Genomic DNA, 20,979 nt, shown 5'->3' with positions numbered 1-20,979 from the left:
TATGAAAGCCCCATAGCAGACTTGGTATAAAACCATTAACCTGTTTTTGTTTTATTTTAGTGTATTTCTGAGAGGGTATTTCTAAGGGGAAGGTGCAGGTGGTGCCTGCAAAGTAACTCAGCAAATACAGGAGCTGTGGGAAACACGAGGAAGCATGTTGCAGACTTATTGCAAGTGATGGAAAGTATTTCCATCACTTTCCATTCAAAACTTGTTAACTCACAAAAAGTGTTAACTCACAAAAAGTTATTCCCTATGCAATCCTGCTTTCCCCCTTGAAAAAGCAATTGCTTGCTGGAGTGATTTCTTGCACACAGAGCTTGTGCATTAACCAAGCCAGCTAATAGCTCTGAATGGTCTAAAGAAACTTGTGAGAAAATAAATGAAAACTCCATAGCAGTAGAAAGGAACAGATTTCCATCTTTGGTGAAAAATATAAATCCACTCTGAGCTTCAGTGCAGCGAATAGCTTTACAGTTTTACACCAATTAGAGACCCAGAATTATGAAAAGCAACAGTAGAGAAAGTGTTACAGCAGATCCATAAATTCCTGCAGTATACCAAGCAATATGAAGTTGAGTACCTTCAATCTACAATGAAAGTATGGGAATACAATGCAACATCAACCTGTAAAATGGTGGCTACTTCTCTGAAATCATTAGCTGACTCATTAGGGCAAAGTGGTGGCAAGAATCACTGTAATCAGTAACATTCTCAGCCAACTAAATGATTTTCCTCATAGAGAAAGAAGGGGGGGAAGAGAGGAAGGCAAAAAAAAAATAATAATAATATCTAAGTAAAGCAATTTCCAAAGAAAAAAAAAAACACAACACATTAAATTATGTCATTTGGTAAGAGGTTTCAAGTCATTGTATTCAATGACTATCTTGTGTAGTATGAACTCTTGTCAGAAAGTAACATGGAAAAAATAAAACTTCTTCCTTGTCCTGATGTTTACACTAATATATATCTCAAGCTGACCTGAGAGGGACAATAACTTACTTCGTTAGTAGTCAGTAAGACAATACTCTCAAAATAAGATACTATTTGATAAATAAGATGTGAAAGAATCAAGCCCTGAAGAATACCCATTGGTATTCTTAACTCTCAATAGTATTTAACATCATTATGGTTAACAAAAGTTTTTACATTTTGTTGTTTAGTGTAATATTAAGTACCTACCTACCAGTACTCTCCTAAGCAATGCAACTAACAACTGTGAAGTGATTTTCCTTACATGTTTTTCCCTGAGTTTTCTTTTTTCTTTTTCTTTTTCTTTTTCTTTTTTTTTTTTATTTTCTTCGAGAGAGAGGTTTCTCTTTAAAACAAGCTGTTGGTGATTTTTTGCTTTGCCCATAATTAGATATTTTTCTAAATATTTTTGCTACAAATAATGAATGGGACTCTTAACAGTAGAAACAATTTCATGATAATTATACAGCATAAAATTTGAAGTACTAATTGTGCTGGAAATGTGAAGTGTTTCACAAAGTTCGATAATATTCCACAATAATGTGTAGACACTGTGCACTTTGCCTTTGATGAAATCATAATGTTTTTCAATAGTAAATGACCTGTCCCTCTGATATTATATTATCTCCAAATGTAATTTTCATGTTTCACTGGTGTTTTCTGTAGTAATCACCATGCCTGCTTTAAAATAAAAACTAATCTATTTCTAATCCAGCTACAAATAAAATGATATATAATCAGAGAGGGGAAGAAAGAAAAAAAAATAAAAAGACCCCTTGAAATGGCATTATAACAATCCATGATTGAAAAAAAAAAAAAACACTATTACAAGAATTACATTTATTCAATACCCTCCAGCAAAATCTTGTGTAATAGTATTGATGCAAAATAGTGCAGTGGAATTTATTCTAATAATTCTGGGCATGAATAATGTTTGAATGTAATAGAAGCCAGAATTATAAATTATCATTTTATTTTACCACTGGACATATCCTGTGTTTTTAATCAGAAATATCATACTTGAATATTTCTCTTAAAACTGTTCAGTTGTAGATTTGCTCTAGTTATAGATTTATTCAAATTAAATTTCTGAACAATACTAAGTAGATGTACTGAGGAAAAAAAAAAGCGGGGGGGAATTAATCAGGCTAATATTAGTACATCTTAGACATTTATACAGTTAATTATTTCATAATACAGAGTGACATGCCTTCAGGCTTTCTACATGCAAAGTGGTGACACTGAGTAGCTTTGATGAAGAAGAACCAAAAAGACTAGTGCTGAAGAACTGACACTAAAAAATAAGATATTTAAAAACATTATCTGTAGACTTAACTGAATGACCACTTCTTTATTTGACAAAGTTTATGACCGTGTTATTTGACAAGTCTATGGTGTGCATAACATGGAATTATTCTCTGTTTAAAATGACAGGCGCATTATTACTTTGTTGCAAGACACTACGTAGTTAAGCATCCATTCTCTCATTACAATTTAAATAATTAAAAGCGTTCCACAATAAATAAAGACTACTATATATGACCATCCAGAATACAAGAATACATTTTCAATTCTAGGCACACAAAGGGAAAAAAACTTGGAACCTACTGTCTTATAATCCAGTCAAAAATTTTTAACATGTTAAATAGCACACTGTTGTACCCAAAACTGGAGCTTCCTTGCAAATAAGAGGAACACTGTTCTTAATGCCTCATGTAGCTCTCTGACGACCTGCATATTATCACAAAGTGATTAAAATGATTAGCAGGAATTATTTACTCTTCTGCCTTAACTATACTTCTTTTTTGCTTAAAGACTATGATATTTATAGTAGCTTTACCTCATCAAATGCTCTTGTCTTACTGTATTTGTCTTTATAAAGCTTCATATGAATAAATGAAACACGAAAAATGCACAGAATCCTAGATTTTATGAAATGCAGTTGAATGTAATTCATATAGGATTATTACAAACTATTTCAAAAGAATATTATTGAGATCACAAAAATCTTGAGATTTGAGAAATCCTGAGACCTGCACTTTGAGAAATCCTGGAATGTGGATTGCATTTTAATTTTGTTTGATTGCAACTGTAGTTCAGTTTTCCTCAGTGTATACATGGAGATTTTTTTTCTCCAAAGAAATATTGATTCATTCAATTCCTGTAACATACATCTTTCACTAGGCAGGAAATATGCTGTGCCACCGAACTAACAGATGCGGACAGCATTGAAAAAATCTTGTGCTGCAGATTAACCTGCGATCAACTTATCTTTTCTCTGCAAGTTGAGTTTCTCCAATATGTACCTGTTACAGCTCCATTTCTTCCCTACTTCCCCATACTAAGTTATAGCCTTGATCTCTCCCCTCAGATCTCTAATATAACTTCAGGTTCCACTCATGCCATATCCAGAATAAAAATGAGAGTTTACTCACTTTCTTTGAGCCAATTGAATACCCATTCCTTGTTGCCAAGTTAGAGCCTGATGATTTTTATTTTATTTTTACTCCACCAAACTTTCACACAGCCTAAAGATTCTTTTTTGTGCCTCTTTTCAGCTCAGCTTTATATACCAACCCAGGCTGTTTTCCATAACGATTGCTGATAATCAAATATACCATCTTCTTTCCCCTTTTCTGGGAACTCTCATTTCTGATCTGTTTGTCCAGACTCCTATTCTCACTCCCACTACATTTTCTCATATCCCATTTTCCTCGTTGACCCCATCTCTTTCCTTTTATAGCTTCCTGTCTTCCCAGATTCTTCTGGGATTTCTGATTTGTTTTTCTTTTAAGAGGAAATTTGAGGTTATGCTACCTGCTCCATAATCTACAATTTACCCAAGCATTCTGATTTAATAACTGAATTAAAACACTTGAAAATGGTTGGCTCTGCACCGTCCTAGAATTTAAAATAAGAAAGTATAGTCAAAATGTTTTGAATCTGTACCTGTTTACACATCTCTCATTTCATTAGCAATCCTGGTTTCACTGGTTCAGAAAACCCACCAAGTAAAGGAAGCACAAGTACATTTATCCATGTTGGATGTACAATTTGCTATTACAAGGAGTTTAAACTTTGCTAAATATGTACAAAAATTATATGCTCACTTTGTAAAAATGAGCTATCATATGCTATACATGAAACATTTCAACTGCTAAAAACACTGGGTAGAAGCATACTTCGGAAGAAAATGCATAATCATTTTTAATTTTTCCAGAGGGTAAAAAAGTTCGTTATTTTAATTCTTAATTTTTAAAAATAGAGCAGGTGCAAAAAGAACATATCCCCCAAACCACATATGCAATTGCCACTTTTCCTCAGAGAGACAGAAGAATTGTAACATAAATGTACGTACATCTGTTTACGACTCAGTATTTAATTGTAGCAATAATTATGTGAACAACTGATCACATTGGAAATCAATATTATTAAATTTGGATCTCTAAGTTTATTTTAGCTTTAATAGTCATTATTGCAGACATCTAAAGCAAACTCTGCAGCTGCAGCATGTTTAATTCATTGACATGTTCTCAAGGCTCTCTCACTGTTATAACTTCATAATTTTAGAGCAGCATCTGCCAAAATAAGACTATAACATCCAATTTTTAAAGAATCCTAAAAATGTCTCTTTAACTGTGCTAGTAAACTTCTGCGGGAACCTTCTTTCAGTGATAGTGTGGAGTAAACACTCAAATGACACAAGAAAACTGATTTTGAGACTATGTCTGTTGAAGTGTTAAACACATGTAAATATTATGTCTATGTAATTAAATTAAAGTTATAAAATCATATTCAGCTCTTCTTCCCACTTGTATGTATAGGATAGTCACAGAAAGAATCAATGCTCAGAAAACCAAACTGTCTTTGTATTAGGATAACTGTTTATAAAAATGTAGGAAGCACAGGCAACAGGCCAGACATCTGCAATCAGTCTGGCTTCTTCAAGGATGGAAACTATTTCCATCCTCTACTGTTGCAACTTATATATGGTGATAGTTTTCCTTGTAACCATTATTATTGGGCTGCAGTCTCACCTTCATTTGGCTCTACAGATATGTGCAAGGAAAGCCAGGGCAAGCCATGCTTGAAGACTTAATTAAGGATTTCCCTAAATAGGAACACTTTCTGCAGGCAAATGATTGAAGACTGCAATACCAATGATAACTATTGCATACATGTGATCTTCACAGTCTGAAGTAAGAAATCCCATGATAAATTTCCCCTTTTGTGTTTGTACCAGTTTCCTAAGGAAAATCGAACATTCTCTTTAAAAATTTGGGGAGCACAGAGTTTTACCGTTTGTCATTGTAGCTGCACAGCACTTGATGTTTTGCAAAGCTGGGTCCCATTATCTTGTGACATTCACCATTCAGAGCAGTTATATCCAGTATCGTACTTTCTAGAATATTTCTTTAACAATAAAAAACATCAAGCCAGGTATTTCCTGTCTTAAATTTTCATAGGACATAAAACTAATAACTGCTTTCTGCCCCAATGACTCTTCAAAATAACGCTGAGCTTGTGACTCTCCTCTTACAAAAATCAAGCAACCTACAAGTTAGTGCAATAGCTTTCATATGCTAATAATTTAATCAATCTATTATGCCCTAGGAACCTTAAGGAACCTTTTTCTTAAAAAGTCAAGTTCTACATGACATCCCTAGAAATCTCTGACCATGAAGCAGATATAGAGAGAAGTACCCGCAATGGCTTCTTAGCATGCCTCTGACTCAGACCAATTTCCCCATGCTCACTCGCATACTCGAAAGATACTGCTTTGGAAAAATGTATCATTCAGAACTTCTTGCATGAACCAGTTCTTGTTTTACCCAGATTCTTCTCTTATGAAATAGGAAATGACTACAGCTCAGATGCTGAGTGCAAAAAAACTTCTGCCAGGCTCTTTGGCTGTTAGTAACTATTGAACAGGAAACGACATCAAGAACAACTCATATACTTTGAAAGAAAGGAAAAAGCAATAAAGAATCCCACCACAACTGAAACTGTGTGAATTGAAAAGTTCTAGACATCTTTCTTTACTGTAGCTACAAGCAATAGTTCCCATTAAAATGCAAAAACAACCCCAAAGTACCTTATTTTCTGATAATGGCTTCTTAACTATTTGGTAATAGTATTACTTTTCAAGTAATTTAGGTAAAGAAACTTAGTTAGGAAGTAATAGTAAAAGAAAGGTTGAGCAATTTTACATTTCTTAAAACTTAAATTTATCCATAATAAAAGTGGTCGGGCTGGGCTTTGCATAGCACAGTATATCTTTCAGAAGTATATTCTGCACTTTGGAAGTTTGGGGCATCCTCACACCTATTTCTGTAGAGAAACAAGATATGTGGTTTCAGCTGACTAAGAATTGGAATGTGTTCCACAAAAATGGTGTAATCATCAAAACATTCCTCTGGAATAAATAAAAATAAATTAATGTTAAAAAAAAATAATAATCCAGTAGAATATAACTTGCCAGTCACTTTTAAGTCTATTTGATGTCCTGGCAGTTTTCCCATCTTCTCAACAACCTACCTGACAGGGTACTGGGAACCTGAGTTCAAAAAAAGTCATTTTAATTACACCAGAGCCAGGGTCCAAGAACCTGGAGCAACCAGCAAAGGTGAGTGCCTCAGAGCTTGTGGCCCCAAAATCTGTCTGATCTTTGGAGGTTTGGACTATTTTCAAAGCTGAGATTCCCTTTGCAGAAAGTGTCAACATTTTGATTTACCCTCTGATTAAGAGAAAAAGCAAATTTTGAATGACCAAAATCCTTCATTAAATATTTGCTCTTTCTTATAGTTAGAGGGAAAGAGCAAAATACCAATTGATCAAACTCTTTCATTAAACTGAACCAGTTTTTGTCGCAGTGTTTAACTACTTATCCTTACTGTACATCTGCATCTGAGCTAAAATACCAGCAATAGGTACAAAAAATTTCACACATACTTTTCAGATTGGCTTGGCTGTGCATTTAAGGCATTTCCAAGGTCAGGCTTTGGACAATGTACAGCCCTGGAAATTCAAACTGATAAAACAACATATCATTTTCAGCTTATTCATGCAACCTTTCCTTCAAATGCTAAAGATTATCTATGCTGTCTTCCTCAAAAGGAACTGAAGTTTGTGGAACAACTGTCTTCACAGTCATCAACACAGACACATCAAATACCAGTGACAGGCATTGTATCGAAACAACTGTGTGAGCCGAGTTTTTTGGAAGCTGGAGGAACTTTTCTAACTGGTGACTACACATAGAAAAGCAAAGGGAGCAGAAAGACCAGCAAATAGATTATAAAATAGATTTATTGCAGTCTAGCTGTATATAACAAAGATTGGGCATCTGAATTTGATCTTCAAATGGATGAGCCATGAGGAATAACAGGATCAACATATTTTACTATTTATGAATAGTAAATTCATAATTGCAAGCTGCAACTTCAGATAATATCCAAGGGCACAGAGACAGGGAAAAAAAACAATCCAACATATTTATGTTCCTATGGAATTTTAACAGTAATAACTGACAAAAAAAGGTTTTCAGCAACACCACAGCTATCAGCAAGTGTCAGAATAACACAAGTTTAAAAAAAAAAAAAAAAAAAAAGCTTAAAAAACAAACAACAACAAACAACTGTTGTTGATGATGATTATTTTTGAATTTTCATTTCAGTTTACTGCTTACAGTATGGAATCTTAGCTATATGTAAAAGCTGATTTTGAATTCATCAGGAAGACGTAACTTACATCTTCCAGAGCTACAGCAGCTCTCTAGGTAACTCACAAAAGTCTGTCACGTTCTTCTAATATAGGGGCAAGGAAAACATCTCAAATTTGTAGCCACCATTTTACCACCATTCCCTGGAATTAGCAATGGTATTAATAGTAAATACAGGAAATTTGATAGCACTGGAATCTACAAAAGTGGATGATATGGAATGAAATTAAGGAGAAATGGAGACTTGGATGAGATTAATCATAGAGAAGAGGTATGGAGGTAATGACCAGAGTACAAAATAGTATATATTTGGTGGAACAAACTTCAAAGTTAAAGATGATGCTAAGTTTAAAAGCAGAGTGGTAGCATTTCATACTCCAGAGAATAACGAAGTTTTTCCTTAATGAAATGAATATTCTTTTTGAAGAAAAGCACAGACTCCAAGACTAGAGCAATTTAATGGGAGAACAGTCATACCAATAACACATTAAGTCTTGACCACATTGAAGACTGCAAAAATCCCATATCATAAAGCCTAGCTTTAGACACTCTCCTCAGCACCCCTCTGCATGACAAAAATACTGTAGCTAACATCACCTGAGGTTGGCAAAGAAGCAACCAATAAAGTTTGCCATTCCTGAATCCTATTGCTGAAACTATAAAAGAGGAGAAACACTCATACTTCAAGGACAGCTGCTCCTTCGAGAACAGAAAGCCTGTGACCTGCCAGCTGCTGTAAAAAATCACTGTAAAAATAAGTAAACATTGTATGTGACAGTAAGTCATACGTTTATTACACAGTCATGAAAGCAGATGATATTCAGCTTAAGTGTTTAGAAATAAAACAGATCTTATAGCTGTATCTTCCTTTGTTTGATCCTCTAGGATCTCTCTCCATTTTACCCAATTAAAATGCTGTCAGGATACTGTCAAAACTTGCTAATGACTGACATACTACATCACAATTTTTTAATCATTGCAAGGAAATGTCTTTCAAATCTCAGTATGTAGCAAACTGTAATATATATATGCATATAAAAACTACAGTTCAGATAGTGATCTGACAATCACATTACATAAATATATAAATAAGAGTTTAAGCACTGGTTTCTGTTGCACCAGATCACATCCAGATGCAATGCACGTTCTAACCAAAAATTCTTTGAGCTGGCATGCTCAAATTTTAATAACCCTTGGCCCAAGACTTAGAGGTATAAAGACAACAAGTGATGTCATGGTTTTCAGCTAAAAAAAAAATATGTTTTTTTTTAAAGGAAAGGCCTCCAGCTTCAATTTCAATTCAGCTGAACTGACTTCAATCTGACTTATGGTTTACTCAGAAAAATAAATTTCCTTTTATGATCAAAATGGCTTAGCAGCAAAAGGACATCTACTTTACCTACAGACCATATGATTCATTCATAAATCAGGAAAGTTTTACACTGAGAATTTTACTGGCCTTTTTCATAAATGCATCATGCCATTTATAATCAGTGCAACAGCAATAATAATATCATAAGATGCTTGGAATATACAAGTTCTCTTTCTTCCTGATTGTTGATCAATGAATTCCTTCATTCCCTGACTGTGGGAATCATCATAAGGTTTAATATCCAGCTGGTATAAATCACAGCAACTTCATGCTTCATTGGTATATACAAATGCTGATTTGCATAACTTTAGGATAAAATTTTACAGAGGCACAGATCTGAACACCCATTCACCTTGTTATGGAAATGAGAGCTGTCAGATAATTGGTCATAAATTTTCAATTTTTTGCATCTCAGTTTTCCTACCAAAAGAAAATCCATGAAATGTGTTTTCATTTTGGAAGTAGGTAAAAATAAATAAATAAAAAATTAACGTTAGTTTGATAGCTGCACAGTATCTACAAAAACCTGCAAATATATGAAAGTTATTCACACAGCTGGGAAATTTAAGTAAATAAATATAATCAAGGCTGAGGAATAATTTCATCATGTAACCTTGTAATAAGTCCCTGGAGGAAATATCCATTCCTTTTGTTCCCCTCTTGGAAGCTATGTAATTGATTCCTAACTGCTATGTTAATGTTCTCTATTCCTGCCAGAATCCCTCTGGAAACCCATTAAAGTAAGCAGGGTTCTCTCCTGGTGTTACCCTGTGAGCACTAGAATATGGGATTCTCCAAAGAGCATCATAGTTCAGGCAGTAGGCCACAGTGCAAGCTCCAGTGCCAAAGGGCTAATAACTATTAATACAGAAGAGTAAAATATATCAATTTATTTTTCAGAATGTAGAGCAAACAAGGAAAATGTTGCCTTTTATAATGAAAGACCATCTCAGTGGTTTTGTTGCATTCTTTATTTAAGCATTCTGAAAGCTTTACTGTAAGAAAGTAAGATTTAGTACCACAAAGAAATGCATATGTTCATATACCAATCTAAATTTAAGAGAAGGTACAGATAAAAACATGTTTCAAAGTGCCTAACTAAATGTTTTTGAATCAAAAGCACTTGAATTACTAAAAGGAAGATTTTTTTTAGTTTTCATAACTAAATTTTAAAAATTTTATCACAATTTGGGTATACATTCCCTGAAGTGGGAATCAAGTCACTAATTATTTGTCATCACTGATTCTAAGATCACCTTTGACTTGTTAACTTGATGACCCTAAAAATAAATCAACTTTGGCAGCCACACATCCCAGACATATAATTACAGCAAACTTCTCCTCTTCTATAGGTCATCACCTCAAGTTTCACAGCTATAAACACTTGCTGTTATTATACAGACTGCTGACTTTATAACACACTGGGTGGCAGTGTGGAAGTCTTTTTGTTCAAAATGTCCTTTATGAGCATCTCTTCATGCAAAATTGCGGGGGAAAAATAATCTATGAATATAAAACATTTGATTTTAATATTAGAATACTTAGGGAGGGAGTTTCTCTCTTCCTGTTTATTGTTTCATATTTCATAATGGGTATCTGTCTTAGGCATGGTCTTCTTTCTTTGTGGAAAAATTAGGTTGTTTCTGAGAGTGCAGCAGAGAAGAGAAAAGAACAACGTTCTGCTGTGTCAAGACATTGTCAGGACTTATTGGACTTTGCTGGAAAAATTGTAGTATGTCTATATCTGGCAGTAGGAAATAAGATTTGGATGTAAACTGTCCGTGTCTGGATTTAAATGGGAAAAGGGAGGCTTAGGTTTTGCTTGGGAAAAATAAAAATCTCCAAAGTAAACAGAGCCCACACAGAAAGGAACATTTGATTCATTCATATCATTCAGTTGATATATGGATATCCTAGATTAAGGACTTTGTGGTCAAGGCAGTTGAAATTTGCTCTGTAGGCCTGGATTTTTTTTTTCCTTTGTCCTTGACAGATAGTTCTTGTAAGGAAAACATTCTAAATCTAGCATTTTAGTCCTACCACTAATTCTGTTTCTTCATTTTTGGGCAGCGCAGTGAAGAAATATAACTTGAGACTCAGACATGCAGAAATGGTTGAGACTCAGTTAGAGCTGACAGCTTTTGGAAACATGTCATGGATGTACTCAGTTCTATGTATTTTGCGAAATCCTGAGGCGGATATCCAATAGAATGAAACTGAGGCCAGATGCTGCATCACAGGGAGCATCATTGGGTTTTTAGGGCCTTAAATCTCTCTCTGCCTCAGAATTCACTTGGGAATACAAAAGCACCTTTCTTCCCAGAGGGCACTGTGAAGATAAACTCATCATTTTTCTGTGAAACATCCTTATTAGCCCACTGAAATTCACATGGAACTCACATTTTCTTTCCCAGAGGGATTTGAATGGTAAGTCAGATATAAAGCCTAAACACAATAAAGAAAAAAGAATACTGATTGATGTTGCTCATGAATGAATAGAATGACATTTTGCATCACTGAATACATCTGTGTTCTGGGTAAAGAAATATGTAATAATACATATTGGTATCCCATGTAAACAATTTTTGCTGCACACACAAAAAAATAACACTGACGTTTCTTAACTGCTTTGTATTTCACTAGTGCAGTTATCCATTACACAGCATGATATATTTAACACATATTAAGCTGAAGATAAGAATATTTTATATGTTATATTGAGTTTCTTTTATATTTAAATGCTTTCAAAATATAAATACAAGCAGTGACATCATCCCTGAGTTCACGAAGAAAGTTCTGCCTTGAACATGTAATTGTATATTTATCTATTATGCAATTTAATATTTTCTTCTGAAGCATCTAGTATTGACAATTGTTAGAGACAGGATATTTGACTAAATGGATCATTAGTCTGATCATTTCCCTAGGTTTCTATGTGAACTGAGGATTCTCTAGCATATGTGCCTGACAAGCGCAGATGGAGACATCTGTAATGGGGTGAGGGCTTGGATCACTGCTGCATCTCACAAACAATGAGAAAATACTGTATGTAAGTAGAGATGTTAAAAGCGGCCTCCATTCTATAAGGAATACAAACGATAGATTAATGTAAAAATTGACATGGTACTTTTGCCTTCCCCTATAATGACATCAATAAGCATCTTCAATATTGATTTTGCTTCTTATTAAAATGGTCTGTTACAAATACAGACATTAAGCCAGATAAATACATAGGTCAGAATATTTCCAGCCAAAAGCATTTAGACTAGAATTACTACCATTTAACCAAGACTAACAAGCCTAGCAAAACAACTCCACACAAACTTCTGAATGCAGAGCTTTAAAAGCAAAATGATCACTGATCCCCATGTAGTATCATGCCCACAGAAACTTCCTCAGAGCTGGTACCAGTTAATATTGCTTTTTTCCTTCAAAATGTCAGTACAATGCCCACTGAAATTGTGCCTGTGACACAGAAATGACCTTTCATTCTGAAACAGGACAAAAAAATGCCTTTTTTGAATGCTTGCAGATGAGTTGTTCTCCATTTTGTGAAGGTTGCACAGTTCCTTCCAAATACCAGTGTCCCACATGTGTTAATTCTTAAATTTCAGAAATTACCTCAGCTATGCCAAAGGTTTTCAGACATACTTGTTCAGATTGAATCAGGCTGTAGCAGGAAAACTAAATCTTGTGAAGATGGGACTGTTTCACAGATAGACATTCAAGCTAAAATATTTTAGATACCTTAATATCAAAAATAAACTGAAAATAAATAAAAGTGTGGTATCTTAATTCTGAGAAAAAAAAAAAAAAAAAAAAAAAAAAAAAAAACAGTACCTTTCTTTTGTCGTATAAGGCATGGTTATCCAACATCATCTTCCTTTCATGAGTAGCATATCTTCGCAAATCACGTCCAAATTGCTGTAAGAAACACAATAGATAAGAGCAATTCTGTCCAATCAAAATTGTTATCCTTTATACTAGAGTCCCAACAGCAGACCAAATAATAAACGAAAATATGAAAATTATCTCTACCAAAAGACTATAGTCTGGACAGATGGATCATCTGAAAGAACAATACTTTGATAGTCAATGGTCCATCATTTCAGTTGGCTAGTCTGAGAACAGTTGGGTACTTTAAGAGAAAGCAAGGCTATGTACAGTTTACTATGGGCTCCCACAGTCTCTACATGAATTATCTCAACAGGTAGCAGGAACTGAGTGAGTAGAGAAAGATAGAGTCCTTTCCTACAAAGGGTCTGATAAAGTGTATTTTTAGAACAGACATCCATCTGCAGAGAAGAGAGAGGAGCTTTTAAGTAGTCAAACATAAGATGAACCTCAAATTCTGCAGTTGATCCAAAATCCAAGTAAACACATTTTATTATCTCAAAACTGAAAAGTGGCTGAAGTAACTCATCAGCTCAGCAGGAGAACATATCGGCTGCAGCATTTTGCCTGGTCTAAAGCACCCTGCTTCCAATTAACCTGGGTTGAACAGAGTGGCAGTGCATCTGTACTTCTAGCACATCAAAAAGCTCACTCAGAACAGGCTTAGGAACTCTTCGTTATACCACATAATCATTCTCTAACAAAATGAACATCAGAGGGCAAGCATGTAGAACAGATCACAAACTAGTTCCATGTGGAGACAGATAAATCATTTGAGTTTTGAGTTTGCAATTATATAGAATTTATTTTGAAAATATTGTGCTATTTTATATCATACCCACTAAAAAAGCAATTACACACAAAAACTTCTATTATAGAAAGTAGCTATCATTTGAAACTTTCCTTCCATGTTAGAATACTAACTAAAACACTAAGACATTTTATTTTAGTTCAAAACTAATGAGTAAATGTTAATGTTTTATATTTTTAAATAATTTTACAATACGCAAAATAGAAACAAAAGTTTCCTTAATTCAAAATGAAAAATATCAAATTGTTTTCAATTTTCTATGAAAAAAATAAGTTCCAAATAAGAGCATTTCTTCCTCAAATGTTAAATGTCCTGTAAAATCTTTATGATAATTCTGTGAAACTTTCTAAATCATCTCTTTACTCAGTAACTGTTGAAGTCACTTGTTAACACTAGTGTCATGTAAAAGACAATGCAAAGGACTGAAAATATAGTTCTTCATTCCATGAATTTAAACACTAAGCTTCAAGGAAAACAAATGTTAAGTGTTTTAGACAGAAATCCATAAATGTCAGTGATGAGTTCATCAGCTTCAACCTAAGATCGCTGGTTATGAAAAGTGATGTGTGGAGAGAAGGAACATTTTTTAAAATTCTGTGAATTCTGAATAGCCCTGCAATTGCAACAATAGGTTGGCAATGCTTATAAAAAAAAAAAAAAAAAAAAAAAAAAGACTGCTGTGGTTACTTACCCTGGAGCCTGTCCAGCCTAACAAAGCATATGCATATTGCTCAAAGGGGGTTATGACCAGATCCACACGGATTGCCTTCCAGTCTTTGACTTCTGCCATATCACATTTTTTTGATGTATTGTAACTGCTGTTGTCTATGCTTGGTGTGTATAATTTTAATATTGCAAAACATTTTTGAAAATGATCCATGGCATCAACTTCTCTGCTTGGTATCTGTTCCTTTACAAATGTTGATTCAATGATATCACAATACAGAAGTAAGCCCTAAAGAGAAGACATTGCTCACATTGAATTGCTGGATTGGTTTTACTGAAATTCCAGACTTTCTAGACAGTTATCTTAAAATATCTTGTAAAATACAGTTTCAGTAAACACAGAACTGTGAATGGCAAAATCTGGTCTAAGAAGAGACATAAAATAGCCATACGTAACTTTTGGAAAAACACCAACCAATGCTTAGAGAGAAATCTGCAGTGGTAGCTGTCTGATAATGGCAATATCCTACCCTATACTAAGGAAACAATATTTGCAATTCTTCCCCTCTATCCTTTCCCCCTGAGACTCTGTAGTTGATGTCAACAGAAATTTTGGAGCAGAGATTAATGCTTTCTCACAAGGCAGATGTCTAGAAAAATACATTAGTCCAGAGAACAGTCTTGCTGACAGCTTCCAAAGAGAGCATTTGCACTGTCTGTTATCTGAGATTTCCTTGTGACAAGGTCTGGAGTCACCAGAGAGTTGGAATGGCCTTGCTCATACCTTTTGTTTGAAGGGACTACACCAAAAAAATGTTGAACCTCAGTAGCCAGATTTTATTAAAATATAAAAGTGATTTTATTTTAAAATATATTGTTCCTTGCAGTTCAGAGTGAGAATAAAAATAAAAGTAATAGAGTGTTGTAAATTAGTTCCTTCTAATCCAGAACTGCAAGAAGAGCTGGGTGGAAGGGGCAGTGCTATCCTCCAGCCTTGCTCTGTAGCCTGCAACCTTTCAACAACTCCTGTGGTTCCAGTATGTATTACCTCCCCCTAAGGTCCTTAGGAAAAGAATCTTTCTGTCATTCCTCATGCCTGTCTCTGTGCTTGTTCTTTGCATTTATAGGCGCCTTCCAAGGCTACTGATCTCCTGGGCATTTCACATTTACTTTACACTCACAAAGCTTCTCATATCTTTGGGATCTAAGGGCACACCTTCCATTGCTCTCAAGCGAATCTCCCCCCACCAGTCAGAAAACTTCTCCTCACCCAAAACACAGCACCTGGGACAAGATAAGGACCAGCCTCTCTCTCTCTGCTGCCCAACATATCCTTTTTAAAGAATGCAAAATATCAAACAACAACAACAAAATAAATAAGGGAAATATTATCAATCACACTGCTTCCCTCAGTTATACTTCCAGAGCAAAATGGGGCTTTATACAATGCTCCATAACACTGAAACCATCTCTAGCAGGAAGACTCAGCTGGCAAAAATATTTCACTTTCTGAGAGAGGTTGCACATGATGAAAACACTCAGATGGGTGCCTGACTCCTGGTACTCTCAACCTTAATTTAGATTTTATAGATTCATAAAATATAGGAGAGCACTGTGACTGCCTCCCCTCTGAGCACCAGATTACACAGAAAGCAGAGACTTCTGAGATTTTCCTCTGCAAACGGAATCCAGCTTTGTTATAAAGGTTAGCAACAATAATGCATACCATTTCCTCCATAGGTTGTCAAGTGTTTAATCATTATTACTAGAAGGAAAACAACTAAGCTGGATTTATTAACCATGCTTGGGCAGGTGAGCTTGTTAGTTTTCTCTTCAAGACCAACAGGCCAATCAACAATTTTCAGCATATTATATATACTTATGTATTTAAATCCACACATTGACCAAACTCAATTCATCAGGGAACTTCTTTCTGATAAGATGAATAGAGTATTTCTTAAAACTTCCATCATCAGGATAGTTTTATATCCTTGGACCAAAGTTTGTCTCAACTCTGAAGTCCCTCAAATATTTACACATCCTTCTTCCTCTTGCCTAATATTTTTTATTTTGGTCTCACCTTAAAAAAAAAGGGGGGGGGGGGAGCCAAGAATACTTTCTGACTTTTAGTTAACATATGTTAACTAAAACTTGATATAGGATAAAGAATAATCATATTAGCTTCTTTTTGTTGTTGTTTTGTTTTGTTTTTCTTTTTTCTTAAAAATATGCAACATTGAACTGGGATCATGTAGTACTTTTCTTTCATGGTTATCAATAGGTAATTATAATATTCTCCATGTCAAGCCTCTTCAAACACAGGTAACAAACTGATTTTTGGAACGATGTCTCCATAATAAACACCAAATTTAAAAATATGTTATTTTGATTTTCTTTTTGATAATATATCACAAGTCGTTAACTTTATGTGGTAAGGTTAAATGTCTTAGAAAACATTACAATTATTACTATTATATTACTATATTATTATATCAGAGGTACAGCTCTGGCCAAAAAAAAAAAAAAAAAAGTTAACAAGATATAATTTCCATGAGGAGACACTGATAGGTACTGTTTTATTTTCAGCTTCCTTTTTTTGTTGTTGTTTTTTTGTTTGTTTGTTTGTTTGTTTGTTGATGATAGTTCCACATTAACAATCCCATTATTTTGCTAGGGATCACTCTCAAGCTGTTTTATGGGTCACTGGGCCAGCCATTTTAATGATAACTATTTGCTTTTCATTGACATTTCTTCTCTGGAATTTTTCCTGAGTTGAAGACTGTTATAAACTAATCTAAGAAAACTCCTTACGTAGCTCCTTCTTGGATTACTTGTTTCCTAGTCTGCTGATTTGAAAATGCTTAATTTTAGCAGGTGTTCTCTCACATCCATCATTAAAACAGCTAGTAATTTTTTCTTGATTTTACCCCAACGTCACAAGGCACTGATACAATTTCCAAATATAAACTCAAAACAGCTGTTGAATGTTAATGCATAAGTGTTTCTAATCTCACCCACTCTTATTAACAAACTATGCCTGACTTCAGGTTAATTCTTAATCTTTTTTGTTGCTGTTTTTAATGCTAAAAAAATTCTTTTGATCTCTTTGATCACTGATATTTAATTCATGACTTCAAAACTTCTTCCCATTCTCTGTAAAAGCTTTTAGCCTATTCATCAGTGTTTTCACATCTCTTACTCATTTTTCCTTTCTTGTCTTTGAGATGTGGGACATTGCATAGAATATCCCAGAATAAATTCAAATGATTTATTTCCTAACAACTACAGTAGGTTGTGCTAAAGTGGCCTTTTTATTGTTCCAGGTACCTACATTTCCCACACCCATATGCTGATTGTAGGTAGTGTTCAGATCACTAGTTTTGCACATTTACCTCATCTATATCAACACTTCTTTGCTCTAATGAAATTGAAATCTCTTGGTACAAAGAATTAGGAATTAAAGCCCATCTTTCTTAGGTGGACTACAAAAGGAATTGAATTCCTACTACAGATGGGTGTTCTTAGTAGGTTTTTTGTTCTGACACCCTGATAAATCTAGGAAGATAATATAGACAACAGTGGATTCTCCCTTCACAGGCAAGCACCTGGCAAGTGTCTTGTATCAGCGAGATCTGTAGACATGCACACTTGGCCATCAGTAACTATTCCTTGGATTTTAAGCCCACAAGCTCTTAAGGAGATATGATTATGTATTATTACCTGTGTGTCTGCAAATGACATTGATATAAAATGCTCAGGCTTTTTAAGACATCTTTTGGATGATATCTTCTGCATCAGTTTTGCTTAGTTTTCAAAGTCATTTTTTTCATCTTGCTACTCATTACAAAAATATACAATTGTAAATGTAAACAGAGTAAATTTGACGTGAGAATCTTTGCTCTACTACACACACTAAAAATGTTCCCTTTACCTAAAATTCACCCTAGATACCAGACCTACCAAAGGTCCTGCCTTTGAGTTCTCCCAGCTGCTTTAGAAGTGCAAATTCCATCTATAATACCACAGCATTTAAAGACAGAGTTTTTAAAGAGTTTTCTTTTAAAACTCTTCGTATTGCAATGTTTAGGAACTACAAGGCAATGCTCCTTGGGGCACCTGAGGTTTAACATCAAGCAAATTATGAAGCAGTTACAACAAAACTGTATTGGAGACTTCCTATTGCTGTTTTCCCTTGCTGACTAGGCCATATCTTCTACTTGAATACATTTTAAGTATTTGCAGATGGTCATGGTTAGCAAATGTGAAAGATACTTAGGAAAGATATTTTAGAACTAAATATCTCTGGGTTATCTTGTAGTGTTTTTTTCAGTGTTTATTGGCTGGGCAACTTCTAAAGTTGATAGAAAGAGCATAAGATGAAGTACCCTGCTGTAAATATGCATTTCAACCTTTTAAAAAAAAAAAAAAAAAAAAGTATTTAGGCAAGAATTACACAAGTGCTGACTCCAACAAACAGTTGAAACCAAAAACAGATTCAAAGCCAGGATGATGCTTTTAAATAGCAGCCAAAGCATAGGTCATATTCATTGTGATAATGTTTCCAATTAATCTGATTTGATAGAGCACTGGACATCACTGTCACCCCATAAAGTACAGTTGAAACAGCACTTCTATACTTTCTGAAAAAAGTATGACTTGAAGGGGCAGTCAGCTATGAAGTTTGCATGAAGTGTCGTCTACTGCTAAAATTGCAGCCTTCACATTAGTCTATGTCAGGGAATCTGCAGCTGTTTTCAAATTTCCATTTGATCTACACAACATAAACTGCTGCAGACCTTGTTTACACAATCAAGTTTTAAAATGTGTGCATTTTCATGTCTCAAATTTACATCATCATCAAAATCAAATGTATTTTTTTAGTTATGTCAATGCCCAAAGAATTTTCCCCTTTTAAAATGATAACGCACGTTTACTTAAATAGAATGTGTGGTGGCACATCAGAAGTATTAATATTGGAGTAAATGTTTGATCAAATTGGGGATGAGTGTGAATTTTGAGAAGAATATATAAACAATAGCTGAAGAATCAAATATCGTCTTTAGCATTCTTTGTTATTTTTAATTAAATGAAATGCTATCCCATTTTTAATGTTACAAGAAGTCATTGTTCCTATATATTGATAGCTGGGTTAATTCTGTTAAAGCAAAGTAAGATTATTTATATCAAAAGCAAATGTAATACAATATGTTCTGAAATATATATATGTTGTTCTTAATTTCATTCTAAGATGGTTTACTGAAGTGGAACAGTATTATTTTTACTGAAATACCTATAGCTAAACTGAAATAGGATGTAGGCATGTTAGTTCAAGGTTTCAACCCAGAAAAATCGCTACCTAGGTGAGATAAATGGAATTCTATAAAGTTGAACAGCTCAAGTAACTGATGCCTGGGAGCAGTCAATGCTGTTAGAGTGAGGAATCATAAGGAAATGGCATCAAAGGCTTGATCAGCAATACAAAACTTTTCAGTTGCTGCCTAATCATACAGCTGCCTTGGTCCCTTTGATGACAATTTTTTCAGCTTGAAGTTCCCCATAGAGCAGAATGATCTAATTCTGGGCATGTCCTGAACAGCCTGGTTTTGACAGGAATGCAGAGCCCAGGACCAGAGTTCAGGAACGTTTCCCTGTTTCCATGCCACGAGTATTTGCACTGGTGAGTGACAAGAACTAATGGATAGGTAGGGACATATACATACACATGCATACATGCTTACCCACATATAGATAGACAGTACACACCAGAAAAATCACACTTCATAAGAACTGCCACTGCTTCCAGGATCCTTAAAACATACAAGGCAGTGGAACACTTCTGCCTGCTTTATGCAATAACCCCAGAGTCAGGACAATCATACTCAGCCCCATCCTCTGCCTAAGGGGTTTAAGCCAAGTTATCTCAAGTCCCACCAAAGTACTCTAGGCAGCATGCACTACTTTATTTTAGGTAAGAATGTCCTCAGCTCCTGCTGAAACTGAGCCAAAATGCAGCAAAAAATAAAAATAAAATAAAAAAAATAAAATAAAATAAAATAAAATTAAATTAAAATAAAATAAAATAAAATAAAATAAAATAAAATAAAATAAAATAAATAAAATAAAATAAAATAAAATAAAATAAAATAAAATAAAATAAAATAAAATAAAATAAAATAAAATAAAATAAAATAAAATAAATAAAATAAATATCAGAATGTAAAAGGTGAGGCAACATTTGCTTACAAACGAATGAATACAGGCCTGCGTCCTTATAAGCAGAGCGAGCATTCATCTTAAAGAAATAAGCTCTTTGTTCCAGCCTCACAACTGTTTCTGTGTCTAGTCTTAGAAACAGGTTTTTTCGCTACTAAAATCCATCTGTCACTCAATAACGAAAGCGCTGCTGTTCTGTGAACCCTGTTTACAAAAAGCTATTTCCAGAAATGAAAAAGCCAGACTAGTTGCTTGTTCATCACCATACACCTCAATGGGACTTCAAGCCTTCCTTTTCCTGACATGTTCACCTCAGCAAGGGTGAATGAT

The 20,979-nt window shown here is 34.4% G+C and overlaps 1 protein-coding gene across 15 annotated transcripts in view; it reads right to left on the bottom strand.

Annotated features, from left to right (window-relative positions):
- The window catches only part of DNTT (DNA nucleotidylexotransferase), a 180,036-nt gene that overhangs the window by 27,051 nt on the left and 132,006 nt on the right, over nt 1-20,979 (bottom strand). For 12 of the 15 annotated variants that reach the window (XM_068688151.1, XM_068688146.1, XM_068688143.1 and 9 more), the window contains 2 exons: nt 14,462-14,725; nt 12,906-12,989 (listed from right to left, as the gene is read on the bottom strand). In XM_068688151.1, the coding sequence (XP_068544252.1) occupies nt 12,906-12,989; nt 14,462-14,725 (348 nt within the window). The remainder of the gene's footprint in view (nt 1-12,905; nt 12,990-14,461; nt 14,726-20,979) is intronic. The other 3 variants (XM_068688153.1, XM_068688152.1, XM_068688154.1) reach the window with 1 other exon arrangement.

The sequence above is a fragment of the Anas acuta genome, chromosome 7 (assembly GCF_963932015.1).
Source record: "Anas acuta chromosome 7, bAnaAcu1.1, whole genome shotgun sequence".
In the NCBI taxonomy this organism is placed as follows: Eukaryota; Metazoa; Chordata; class Aves; order Anseriformes; family Anatidae; genus Anas; species Anas acuta.
Note: the sequence above shows the minus strand (reverse complement) of the source record. Positions and strands in the feature narration are given on the sequence as shown.